This window comes from Gallinula chloropus (assembly GCF_964237585.1).
Source record: "Gallinula chloropus genome assembly, chromosome: 5".
In the NCBI taxonomy this organism is placed as follows: domain Eukaryota; kingdom Metazoa; phylum Chordata; class Aves; order Gruiformes; family Rallidae; genus Gallinula; species Gallinula chloropus.
In genome coordinates this window covers 58,560,734-58,574,292 of record NC_140090.1, presented here as the reverse complement: position 1 = coordinate 58,574,292, position 13,559 = coordinate 58,560,734, and the positions used below count along the sequence as shown (strand labels likewise).

Genomic DNA, 13,559 nt, shown 5'->3' with positions numbered 1-13,559 from the left:
TTGCCACCAATTCTCTGTGCTTGCTACTGTGTAGGAAACAAGAACCTAGCAAGCTTCTTTGGCATGCAGGTGGGAGAGAGAGAGTAAGGAGGAAGAATTCTTTTGGTTTTCTTCTTGCAAGTTTGGTCTTCCTCATTCTGACTTCAAAAAAATCTGTCTGCACTGTTTCCTAGGTTAAAGAAACCCAGTCCTTGTATGCAAAGTGTTTAGGGAGTGCTCTGTACTGGGAATCTTGCTAGTCCTTTGACACGTGTTTAAAGTGGGTGGTTTTTTTGGTGGTGGGTTTTTTGTTTGTTTGGTGCGTGTCCCCCCATGGCATATATTTGAGACTTAACTAGTACCCTTCAAGGACTAGCAGTGACTTTCAGTATCCTCGGTTTAAGAAGGCTAGCAATCTCCTTGATATCATGTACATTTCATTAACAATTCACTTTTCTATTGTGGCTTTTTACATTTGTAAACTTCACTTCTTTCCTTTTCATGGTAGGACTGATTATTTGGCTACTCAATAGCCTCTTTTAGGACAGAAAATGACTCGCTTGGAATTCAGTCATTCTACAGAGGAATATCTTTTCTTACAAGGATAACTTCACAGAAGTTTACTTGCTTTATTACAATTAAAATAAGAAACCATATTACATCTCAAAATAAGTCTCTCCTCTCAACTTAGTTGCTCTTAGGATCCTTCTGCACCTAAAGTCTACCTTCCCAGGCTATGCTATCCAGTGGAAATACAGGTTAAATAACCATTTCTAATACTGTTTTGCCTGCATTTTTCCTGATGATTTGATGCTGCTTGTCACTTCCCATCTGCTGGACTTTCTCCACTTACAACTTAAATGCTAATGTGACGCCATCCCCCATTGGAAGCATGCTGATATTGACTCGTGCATCTCTGAGAAGCTTCTCGTTGAGGTGGTGGATGCTCTGGGTTGCCAAGTCACCCTTTCTTGGTTTTAGCACCCTTCCACTCCAAAGGACCTATTGAAAAAAGAAATATCATATGCCTCATTTTTTCCAGTATATGTTCCTTGGACCACAAAGGAAACTTTGGAAAAGGTCCTGCGTTTTTTCTATAAACATCATTTAGTATTTCAGATTTCTAGTGGTCTCTGATGTAGAGCTCTCATAAGCAAGTGGGATTGGAAGTCTGCAGAATTGGCTAACTTCTGCTGCAAATCAGAAGCCAAAATAGAGATAGGACTAAACATAGGTATTTTAAAAAGACCCAGTTCAGCTGCATCCTGAAGGTGCCTGAAGTTTAATATCATTCTTTGTTTCTAGTAAAAGGTATTAATTGATAACTTATTAATAGTTACTGATTACAAGTGCTACCTTTGATCTTGCGTAAGCAGTGTACACAGCAGAAAGCACACTACATGATAAATCAGAATAATACAGGGCATTCTCTGTGATGAATCATAAGTTTCTGTTATCACAGGTTGCTTACTGACATAAATTTAACACAGTTGTTCTTACTTCTATAGAGCTTTACCCCTTCCCTATATTAGTGCTCCATACAGCTTCCTTTAGGAATATATGTTGCATTTTGAAAGCATCCTTTGTATAACGTGGAACAAACATGTTACAACTGGCAATCAAATTGCAGGTCAGAAATCACATTACTACAATTGCACTGTGATTTCTGCCCCCCTCCTGAGGCAAGAGCAGTAACTCCCTGTCCTACTACCACAACTGCAGTACTTACATTATCAATAGCTATTATTCCCCCTTTCTTTATGAGGCGCAGACATTTTTCATAGTACTCATTGCAGCTTTCTTTATCTGCATCAATGAATGCAAAGTCAAAGGTTTCCGCTTCTCCATTGGCCAACAGTTCATCTAGATGAGCAACAGAGAGAATCGTTACACCCTTGTTAATGATGTGTGGGAGGAAGGCATCCATTTCTGTCAAAATTCTCATTAAATAATGTTTTTGGTGCCTATTCCTCTACAGCTAGAAAAAAAGCTTATCCCACAGAAACCAATCTAGACATGAAGTATGCCATAAAACACTCAAGTTACTGAGTTCTGCTACTTGGAGTAGTTCTAAACCTGCAGGATACAGCTGGGACTGCTGAAAGGTGCAGTAAAAACAAGTCAAGCAGTTTGAAACTGGACATGCTCTACATCTTTGGCTATTTTTTGAGCTGACTGAGAAGAACTGATTTCATAAATGGATTAGGAATTTTCTCACATTTATTAACAGGTCCTAAATGCTAATCTCTCATTGATGATTGATCAAGTGTCATGATACAGGTCATGAACAAATCCCGACGGAGATCTTTATAACAAGCCAAAAATTGCTGTAAGTATTCCCTCTCTGGGCCAAGGCAAGTGGAATTCAGGTTTGAGTTTCTCTAACTGGACTTCTTGCCCAGGAACCCCAAACTGCCAGTTGCAGAGGGACTGAATGCTGCCTTCCTATGGTTCTCTCAGCCACCCCTCTCAGCTTCCCTTATCCTCTGTCAAAAGGGGATCTTTTCATCTGAAGCATTGCCTACACAAAGCTGTCCATCAGACTTCAAGGACAATGCATCCTAGCAGACTGTTAATATTTGCTTCTTTAGAAAGGATGGACAAATTTGGAAGTAATACAAGGTGATCTGTGGATCCATCAAATACCTTTGCTGGAAACCTTCTGCCCTCTCCATTCCTAGCAAATTTCTTGCATTTTCAGAGTATTTATTAATATCCCTTCTTCCCCGCATCTCTCTCCTTGAATGAGAAAAGTCACTGCCTTTCTAATGGCCTTGCATGCTTTTTGACACATTCTAAATTTGAACTCCTCTGAACACAATTCAACTGTTATATCCTAAGTTTTATATTGGATTCTATATTTTTTTCTGCACTTCAGCCCCTTCAGAAAACTTTTACTGTCTATAACAAAGAAATACTTGCTTAGAATGGCCAATGGATAAGAGAAATTGGGCTTTGTCTAATTAATCTTTTCTAATCAGCTTTCCCAGAAGCAGCTGACAATAGTACTTCATGGATTAAACAAGGCAATGGACAGGACAGGTGAGTGACCAGTACAACCCACTACATAGGACAAATGTTTTCTTCCTCTCTGCTAGCGTGTAGGAAAAGTGTGAACTTAGCAGTTGTGAAGTTCTCAGATTTTTTTTTCCAAATCTAAGAGAAGCTGTCTCACTGTTAGCAAGGGGATCATATCCACAAGCATATTTAGTCTTAGATTTCATCAGCATTATATTCAACTATGTTTCTAGTGACTGGAAAAGAGGGGAAGGCTGTGAATGTAGTCTACCTGGACTTCAGCAAAGCTTTTGACACGGTTTCTCACAGCATTATGACTGAGAAACTGGCTGCCACTGGCCTGGACAGGTGGACCCTCCGCTCGGTTAAAAACTGGCTGGATGGCCGGGCCCAAAGGGTGGTGGTGAATGGAACAAAATCCAGCTGGAGGCCGGTCACGAGTGGCGTCCCCCAGGGCTCAGTCCTGGGTCCAGTCTTATTCAACATCTTTATCAATGACCTCAATGAAGGGATTGAATGCTCCCTCAGTAAGTTTGCAGGTGACATTAAGCTGGGAGGAAGTGTTGATCTGCCTGAGGGTAGGGAGGCTCTTCAGAGGGATCTGAACAGACTGGGCCAATGGGCTGAGACCAACGGGATGAAGTTTAACATGGCCAAGTGTAGAGTGCTGCACATGGGACATAACAACCCCATCCAGCGCTACAGTCTTGGGGAAGACTGGCTGGAGAGCTGTCAGGAAGAGAAGGACCTGGGGGTGTTGGTTGACTGCAGGCTGAATATGAGCCAGCAGTGTGCCCAGGCGGCCAAGAAGGCCAATGGCATCTTGGCTTGTATCAAAAACAGTGTGGCCAGTAGGTCTGGGGAGGTGATTGTGCCCCTGCACTCGGCCTTGGTGAGGACACACCTTGAGTACTGTGTGCAGTTCTGGGCTCCTCACCATAAGAAGGACATTATGGTCCTCAAGTGAGTCCAGAGAAGGGCAACCAGGCTGGTGAAGGGGCTGGAGGGCAAATCCTATGAGGAGCGGATGAGGGAGCTGAGAATGTTTAGCTTGGAGAAGAGGAGGCTGAGAGGAGACCTTATCACCAACTACATGAAAGGAGGTTGTAGAGAGGTGGGTGATGGTCTCTTCAGCCAGGTGACAGAAAATAGGACAAGGGGAAATGGCATGAAGCTGTGCCAGGGCAGGTTTAGATTAGATATTAGAAAAATATTTTTTACTGAAAGAGTTGTCAGGGCCTGGAACAGGCTGCCCAGGGAGGTGGTTGAGTCACCTTCCCTGGATGTGTTTAAAAAAAGGGTAGATGAGGTACTTAGGGATATGGTTTAGCATAGGATGGGAATGGTTGGACTTGATGATCTTTAAAGGTCTCTTCCAACCTTGTGATTCTGTGATTTGAGGTTACTTACCAAGTGTTTGAATAGCTGGCTTAATCCGCAGATCAATTTTGTGCTCTACTCCTGCCTAGAATGAAAAAGAATGAAGAATTGGTAACAGTGGTCAAGAAAGAACCTGTTAATAGCTTGCACTTAGGTAGTGACTGGTGTTCAGATGTTCATCCTATTAGTTTTAGGTTCCACACAGCACTTATTTATCTTTCCTAATGGAACTATCTCAGCCTCCTTTAATGATAGGAATGCCTCTGTACAAACGTGCAAATCTGACACCAAAATCCTTTGACATGCAAATGTAGCTGTTCCAAATATATAACAGAAGAAATGCTACTTACTTCTTTCCACAGTGGCTTTCCAATTTTGACATAGTCTTCATTTATATCACAGGCAATAACTCTGCCATTATCTGGCAGGACAAGTGCCATATTCAAGGTATTATAACCTGTGAAAACACCTAGAAAAATAAGAGTTGTTAACACTTACCATGTGAAAAAAAAAGAGGGGGTGGGGTGGGAAATACTGAAGTACAAGGCTCTCTTCAGGAATAAGAATCCCAGTGAGGATGGCAATTTGGTAATGGACACAAAAGCTTTTCCCTTCCATTTTAATGTAATGGTGAGTTGGGAGGAATTTTTACTTCTTTTTTTTTTAAATTTAAAATCAATCTTTTAGCAAAAAATGTTGGCTTTTCCCAGAATTCTCCTGGACAGACAGGGCAGAGTGTTGCCCTGCATCTCTGAGAAACATCCTGATTTACAAGGATGTTATCTAAATCCTGAGCTAAAGGGACTAGACCAACAGCAAAATACATCATAACAATGACATCGTAACAGCCAGGCCAAGCATGAAGATGGTGGGAGCCCATATTTAATTGCTCAGTATCAGTCTGGCTTTGGGACATCTTGCTAACGAAGGTATAAGTAGGAAAGTGGATTGCATGCAGGTCCTGTGCAGCAAAACATTTCCTTCTGGCAAGAAACATAGGAAGGAAAGAATACACCCTGGCCTGCAATTGCTGCCTGACATTGGAAACCTGAGTGATCTGTTGATGTTATTTTTTCAGATTGCCTTCAAGTTGATGAGACATCAATGCTGATGCCAGAATGACTAAATGGGCAGACAAGTAAGTGCAAATCACACACTACTTCTCAGACTGTAGTTTGCCCACCTGTTTGCCAAGGGACGCAATGCCTTGCTATGTTATGTGAGGGTGGCTGTATTTGGAGAAGCACAGACAGGAGTTTTATCTTACTACAGAGAGGACAAAGTGACACTCTTACCTATTTCAATAACTTTCTTGGCTTTAATGAGTTTGACCAAATTTGCCATAAGCTGAGCTTGGTCACAGGACACCATCATTTTACCCCAGGGATGGTCAGCAGTGAGCTAGAAAGGAACAAAAAATAACACATCACAACAAACAAACAAACCCCAAAGCTTTTGAAACTATATCCCTGGGTGAGGGGGTTGGAGGGGGGGATGCGGAATAGAGAAATCCCAGGGGAACAAAAAGATGCTCCTGCCTTTCTCATTTTAAATGGTTTTGTGCTTCATCTATGAGCCAGAAATTCCTTTGAATTTAACAGTAACTAAGGATGGTAGAGTGTGTATCATAAGCAGTGGCTAATCATTCAAAGCAGGTAATATGCCCCAAAGTTACCAGGATTGTGGCAAACTCAGCAGTAGTTATAACTGACAAAGACTGTAGAGGAACCTTGTCTGTGAAAGTCCTTTATATCTCTGTATTTGCACAAACAGATGCACTTTCACTTTTTTTTTAATATAAATTATAACCTTTGTACTTATGCCCTTATTCCTCCAAGACATGTAGGATGTTTTTATGAATTGTTAGGTTAAAGTCTGTTGCTGAAGGTCAGATCATGTTGTTCTAGCTACACAGCAGAGCTGGGGAAGCTGTGCCTATGTCATGGTGAGAAGGCCCCGGCACTGAGCAGGGGGCAGCAGGAGAAGCAGGGCTGTGCAGGGGCAGTTTAGAGGAAAGGACTGTCCTCCCATTTTCTTTTGTCCTCTAGGACTCATTCCAACTAACCAGCTCCAGTGTTCAACATTTAATTGCTTTTATCCAGGAGTAGTCTGTCCCTTGAAATGGCTCAGTCCTGAGTCAGGAGGTGTGCTCTGAGCTCTGACACTGCAGCCTGCTGGAGGACATTACCTCTCTGAGATACAGTTTCCTTATATGCCAACTAAAATGAAGTTCTCTGATCAAGTTAAAATAAAGTGCAGCCCAAACACATGGCCTTAGGAGCCATGGATAAGAAGACATGTCTACAACATATGCCAGTACTATTAAATACTCATTTGAGTAGCCATGAATATTGGAAAGTCTTGAGTGCTACCAGTTTAAAAGAGTCATGTGTATGTGTTAGGATTTAACAGATCAGACAACTTTGCATTACTTCTCTCATGTAGGAAGTGCATCCAAGGCAAGTGGGTTAGATCAGGATTTCGTCTGGACCAGATATCATCAAGTATAAATATGCATACAGAGTGGTCTCTAAGGACTGGAAGTTGCAGAAAGCACAAGGAGTAGGGAAAAGACTTAAGCCATCTTTCCATGTTCATCAAATACTGATCTTCAATAGTAGTAAGATGTTTGCTGTTTCCTCAAGGTTCTGGATTACAGAAATAGCAGACAAACCTTAAGGAACTGGGCTATTGTACATCTCCATAAGGAGCACAGTGATACAACTGAGGCTTCCTGCAATCCTTCCTGAATGATCTAGTAATTTTGTGGGCTGTTGCCTATAGATCCATAAGTGTGCGAATAAGTTGGAGGAAGGAATATAACAGAATCCAGCAGCTCAGGATGAGGCCTGGCTAATACTAAAAGGGCCTAGTGGAACACTGAACAGAACATTCATGTTGAGGGATAAAATACTGACCAGTCGCAGCTTCTTCAGAATTGGGTGTTCCCGCAAAGAGTGATCCAGTATGTATTGCCAGAGAGGACTGCTTTTCCCAATAATACTTTTGGAGGATTTGGGTGTCCCAAAAACTAAATTAGGGTATCTTTTGCCTAACAAAAAAAAAAAAAAAAAAAAAAGCAAAAAAGCAAAAAACCCAAAACCAAACCAGGCAACAAACCAAACCAAAAAAGAATAAGAACATCTATCTCTGTCAGTTATCGCCTGCTTAAATAAAGCAAGCAGCTAAGTATTACCAAAGGCTCAAGTGTTCCTTACTCTGTAAAATCCAGTGAAAAAGGAAAATGCAACATGGACTATAATTTCTCCCCTCCCCTTCTCTTTAACCTCTGTGATGCCCATCCAGCCCCAAGTCTGCAAAGGCTGATAAGGAAAGGCTTGGGTACCATGCTGTTCAGTGCCCTATATGAAGGTTACAAGCTGTCATATTGTTACAGGACAAGCAATCACATCAGAAGTCAAAGTGTAAACATAAGGAGAGAAGTATGAATGAGGCACACTATTTCCTTCATGTGGGGACCTTTATTTTTGCAGATGGATAGAGGTTGCTGATCTTTAGGGCTGTCAGCTGACACATCTTCTCAAACCCCGTGTTTTCCTAATGACAGTATCCTGCCCTCCAGCCAGGGGAAATCTGGCATTGCTTGATGGCTTGTTTAGCAAGAAAACTGTGCAAAAAAAGTAGGTCCTGCTGCAGGCTAACTTTTTACGACCGTTGCTTGTCTACTTAAATACAGAACCGATGTCAGTTTTGCCCAACGATTCTTTTACCAAATGGGGCAAGTATTTTAAAGAAATAACAAGAAATAACAGCTCCCCACCACCCCAACCAACCAAAAACCTGCTTGTTTGCTATTAAAGACCGCCTTTATTTCAAGGTTTCTGTCTTCTGTTAGTGGCTGTATTTTAAAGACGATCACACTGAGGGTGTAGATTATTTCCCCAACATGCCGAGGTCGAAGGGTAAGTGAGCACGCGGCTGCGTTACAAACCCAACACCAGCCTCCTTCCCCAGCCTGACCGTGGGCTCGCATTTCCTCTCTGCTGCGGAGCGAAACTGCTACCAGCAGAGAAAACTGCACCCAGGACGCCACCACGGTGTTTTTTGGCTGCCCAAATAAACGCAAGCGGGGGCCGGCCTGGGAGCGCGTCCTCGCTTTCGCTGGGACCTTGGCCCCGACCCCGCCGGCTCCCCGGCCCCACGCCGCAGTAGCTGGATTACAGGGAGCGGCTTGGGCTCTAAGAGCATCAGTGTATTTACCGCCGCAGCTCAGCGAAATCCCGGCCCGCATGGCAGCCCCATTCAGGGCAGCGCCGAGACGGACGCACCCCTGACTGCCGCCCGTACCCGGGGGTCCTGCCTGCTCCCGAGGGGCACCTGCCGCGGTCCCCGCGCACTTCCCGGTGGGGACAAGTGGAGGGCGCAGTTCCCGCCTTCCGTGACGGCATGCGCGGGAGAGGCACCGCTTACCTGCGAGCATCCCCGTGGCAAAGGCCACCCCCAGCATCGCCGTCCCGACGGCCACTTCTTTGGGCACGCTGAAAAGGGGCATTTCGGGCCCGGGAGGGGAGGGGAGCGGCGCGGCGGGTGAGAGCGGCGCGGGCCGGGCCGGTCACACGCGGGGCAGGACGGCGGGGCGGTGCCGTGCGGCTCAGGGCGGTCCCGGCCGGCCGCCGCCTCCCGGGAGGGCGGTGCGGTGCGCGGGTGTCCTCTGGGGGCCGGCACTTGGGCTGCTTTTGGTAACTGTTACGCTACCCACGCCCCGAGGTGGTTGATGGCGGGGGGCATCCCGCGGGAGATGCGCGTCTTCCCCTCGAGTGACACACTCCGCTGCGGTGCGTAAAGCGAGCGGAGCAGCACCTGGGGTTTATGCCGCCACCTCCGCAGAGGCTGGCTCTGGCGTGACTTCGCTGAACTCTCCGTTTTAAAACCCAACCGCATCTTGCAGGAGTTGGCAATGGGCTAATGCTGGAGGAGCTTTTCACAGAAATGCCCTGGTGAGAGAGGCTTGGTCCTTCCAGCTAGCCCAGGAAACGCGCTCTCTCCTTCCCCTAGCACAGGCAGCTTCTGCAGCTGGGGTGCGAACAGATTCCTTATCAAAGAACATGTAAGATTGTGACCAAAAGAACTGCAAATTCCTAGGTGAAACAGACGAAGAAAAATCTTCCATGAGATGCCTGGTTTTCCACTGCTGCTGTTTCAGCCCCCTTCTGCAGCGCTTTCCAAAGGAGGTGCAGCAGGGCCCTTGCCACAGTTTGACAGCCTGGTTGTTCAGGGATCTCCTTGCTGGCCTGATCCGTCACCGAGGTAATTGATGTATAAACCAACAGTGACTGTGCCATCTTCTCTTAGAAACCAGGCTAAAAAAAAGTTCTCTATGCTTTTGTTTTGTTACATAGCGATGTGATGAAAGGACCCCGCAGTGCCTTTTGGAGATGGGATGGGAATTTGGGTTTCATTTTGTTAAGTGTTGGCAGGATCTCAAATTTGCAAAACCCAAAGAAGATGAGAAGAACTATAGCTTTGTCACTCGAAAGGAGATAAGTTAGTAACGTTGCATGCAAACCAGGAATACACAGGCATGGAGATGGTTACAACTTGGCCTCAACAGATAAAAGTAGGTAAAAAATTCTTTTTAGCACATAGTTACTTTCTAGAAAGCCAAACGAATTTTGTGCCAGTGGATTAGGATGATAATTTTTCAACTATGTTCCTATGCTCTCAAATCTCTGTAGTGTCAATGCAGTTAGCAGTGAAAGATTCTTTTGTAAATACTTCTCAAGTGCAGGATTAAGTATGTCACTAGGGCATTTATGTGAAATGGGTTTGCCTATAAGCACATTTTCAGTGTGTGCTAGACCTTATTCACAAAGGCTTGAGCTCAGGGATTTTGTATTTCTTTTGCAGTACCTAATCCAAGCACTAAGGACTCTGCTGTATTCTCTGACTTGCAGAACAAAGCACTACATCTGATCTCTTGGCAGGTAAAATATCTTTCAGTTCACTTTTAAAATTTGCTTCATCAGAAAGCTGTGAGTGGTGTTGGTTTCTTGTGGGTTGTTCCTTTTTTGGGTGGGACTGTGTGTGTGTCATTCTCTAATCACTTTATCTGTGTATATTTTGCTTTTGTAAATGAAAACATGTCACCCCATCTTTCAGAGGATGACCTATCAGGAAGCACTGGAGCATGTCAGTTTTAGGCCAAACAGAGCTGCAGGAGACAACTCTTCTAGCGCCCATAAATCAGATTTGTGACGGTGCAGCTCCATCTAGCGATTCTTCTTTTCAACTGCAACAGGAGGGAGAGAACTGTGGGATATGCTATTTAAAGAAACTTTTTACAAGGATGTGTAGTGATAGGACAAGGGGCGATGCCTTAAAACTAAAAGATTAGTTAGATTTAGGTTAGATATCAGAAAGAAATTCTTTACTGTGAGAGTCGTGGGGTACTGGAACAGGTTGCCACTGGAACAGAGAAGATGTGAATCCCTGCTCCCTGGCAGTATTCAAGGCCAGGTTGGCTGGGGCTTTGGGAAGCCTGGTCTATGGGGATTAGAACTAGATGATCTTTAAGGTTTCTTCAAACGTAAACTATTCTAGGATTCTACGACACGCTCTAAATTTGTAAGCTTCCCTTGTTGTGTTGACCTTTTGATGCTCACGTTGATGAGCTGCTTCACTGTTTCAGCTCTCTGGTTTCAGTTTCTGAAACATTCAAGACAACTGGTGAAAGTAATTGCTAATGTGCTTAAATATATGTTTGAACCTCCCACTCCTCCTTCCCCCTGCCACGTTCTTATGCAGTAATAGCTTACCCGTGGTGGCTGTGTTAGAAGGTGTTACACTATGTTAGTGTATTGGACAATGTATTCTTTCCCCTAGATAAGGAAATTGATTTGCAGGTATCTAAGTCAAGACAAAACACTTTCTTAGAGTGGCGAAAGAGTTAGTCTTCCAACTAAATAGAAAGGAGCCAGCTGCTTTTCTCTGAGCCATTTAAGTTTTCTTTTTATATAGCACTGTGACGTATTACAGAACAGGAAACTTTGATTAATCAGATTAATTAAATACATGCTTGCAGTGTGCTGTGATTACTTGAGCATTTAAACATTTTGGTAGATTTTTGCCTACTTCTTGCGCAGAGTAAGGTGAAGAGATAAAAACTGAAGTGGTGAAGTGGGTGAAGGTGAAGTGGGCTTGGATACAAACCCCACAGATGCATTTCATTGACCTATTGGCAACACGAGTACTAAACCCTAGTTGCAACTAGAATGTTTTTACTAGTCCAGGCTGGGTATTGATGACCCTCTTAAAAGTCATATTTACTCTGTGGTGGAAAATCATTGTATACCACAGATACCCTGAAGGAAGTGTGTATAGGCATGTTTGATCACCACAACTCACTGAAAATTATCCCTGTATATTTGTTGAAGCTGTATGGGCCTATCACATTGTAAATAATCTAGTGGAGTGGTATATCGTGTCTGTTTCATCCAGGCTGCAATGTTGCTGGTGTCACTTCAAGTGTAATTTAAATGGTGCTTTTTCTAGATCTTTTTTACCCCCCACACTGTTCTCCTCTGCTTACAATGAGGATAGCACTCACACAGTCCTTTAAAACATGGCAGCATTCACATAAAATGTTGAGAAGCAAGTTTAAATACTACATACATTAGTTTGGTGAGTAAAGTAGAAATGTATCTGGAGCTTATGTACAACTGAAAGAAGAGGAGACAGTGGTCTTTGCCACCAAAAGCTTGCAATATGACTGTAAAAAATGGTAGTGGGCAGAAACTGTAAGAAGGAGTAGGATTCTATTGATCAGTGTGTTTGGCTGCAGCCTGGTTGTCAAGTCTCTCAGGAGAAATCAGAGCAGATAAGTTTTAAGGAGAGTTCAGGAGGAAGAAAAATAAGAGTTGGAGCTGCTTAAAAGGAGTTCACCTCAGATGTGAGTGCAGAATGAATAGAAGCCCAAATACAAGGAGGAACCAAAGAAGAATGCACTCACATGCTCAGACTAATTGCTGAAAATACTGATTGGGATGGTATTCTGGATAGATGGGATTTAAATGAGGTTGAAGCTGGGAAAAGAAGTTTTAGTAATCAAGGTGATGAGAGCTTGGACAATAGCTTTTAGCTGAGAAGATGAATATGCAGAAATTATATATGAAATACGTCAAAATCTTTCTGATTGGTTTTACAGGTGAATGTGAGAGCCTGGAGAGAAATTAGAGTTAAAAATTAAGAGTTGTGAGTTGACTGATAGGCAAAATGGTAATTTTTATCTATATTGATGGAGAAGAAAGGTTGGAGAGCTGAGGCTGACCTGATCTTAGCAGTCCTCAGAGAGGTGTTTGAAACAGATTGGGATTTTAATAAGTCTCTAAGGAGACAGGAGTGAAAAGGCAGATCTGCAAGTTGGCACATCAGTATTATGGGTGAGTGTGTGTATAAATGGGGCCGGTTCCTTATAAAAAACAGGAAGATGTGAATGCCCATACCTTTTAAGCTATCCACAGATAAACAAACCCATAAGCATTTATTTAATTTTAATTGGTTTTCATAATTCATATATCTCTTTTAGGTCTCGACCTTAGAGATACTCATTCCATGTGTATCTGTTGTAGCAATTTTTTTGCCATGAATGTTCATATGTTTTCCCAACTGAAAGAACTTGCAGTTCTAAGAATCTTTTTAAAAAATCTCTGATAAATGGAATTGCTCTCCAAAATTTTCTTCTGATAGTTGAATTCAGTAATTTGAAATAAGACTAATAGTTTCCCAAATACTCATCGTGACTTCTAAAGTCATCTGGATTTTTTATCAGACAAACTGTAAGTATCAAAGCTTCCTTTAATATGATTCATTGTCCAGCTGGAGGCTGATCACTAAAATGGAACGCAGACATGAACAATGACTTTAACTAAGTTGGTTCAGTTACTTTCATCCTGCTCGGCTACTTCTATCACATTCAGTCTTCTGTGGGAGCTTTTAAAGTATGTCCTTCGATAACAGCTTGTAAAGGCTGTGGTACCTTCACATCTATTTCAAGGCTAAGGTATCAACATTTCAAATGCTGCTGCTAAGAAAGCTGGTGATTCATGAGCCCATAAGCCTTAAGCCATTAAACTTGCAAACAGCGAATGGTTTAGAAATGGTTTTCAGCTAGAAGCATTTTGACATATTGGTAAATATTTTCAGGCCTTACTGGCTTACAGGCC

General features: G+C 43.1%; 1 protein-coding gene across 1 annotated transcript; it reads right to left on the bottom strand.

Annotated features, from left to right (window-relative positions):
* Nucleotides 1–201: 201 nt before the first annotated feature.
* On the bottom strand, nucleotides 202–8,890 carry COMTD1 (catechol-O-methyltransferase domain containing 1; the record flags this gene model as incomplete). Its single annotated transcript, XM_084265052.1, has 7 exons — nucleotides 202–981; nucleotides 1,709–1,842; nucleotides 4,408–4,462; nucleotides 4,728–4,846; nucleotides 5,673–5,778; nucleotides 7,296–7,429; nucleotides 8,809–8,890. 7 exons carry the CDS (start codon nucleotides 8,888–8,890, stop codon nucleotides 829–831), a joined length of 783 nt encoding a protein of 260 aa, XP_084121178.1. The 3' UTR covers nucleotides 202–828.
* Between the last annotated feature and the right edge of the window lie 4,669 nt (nucleotides 8,891–13,559).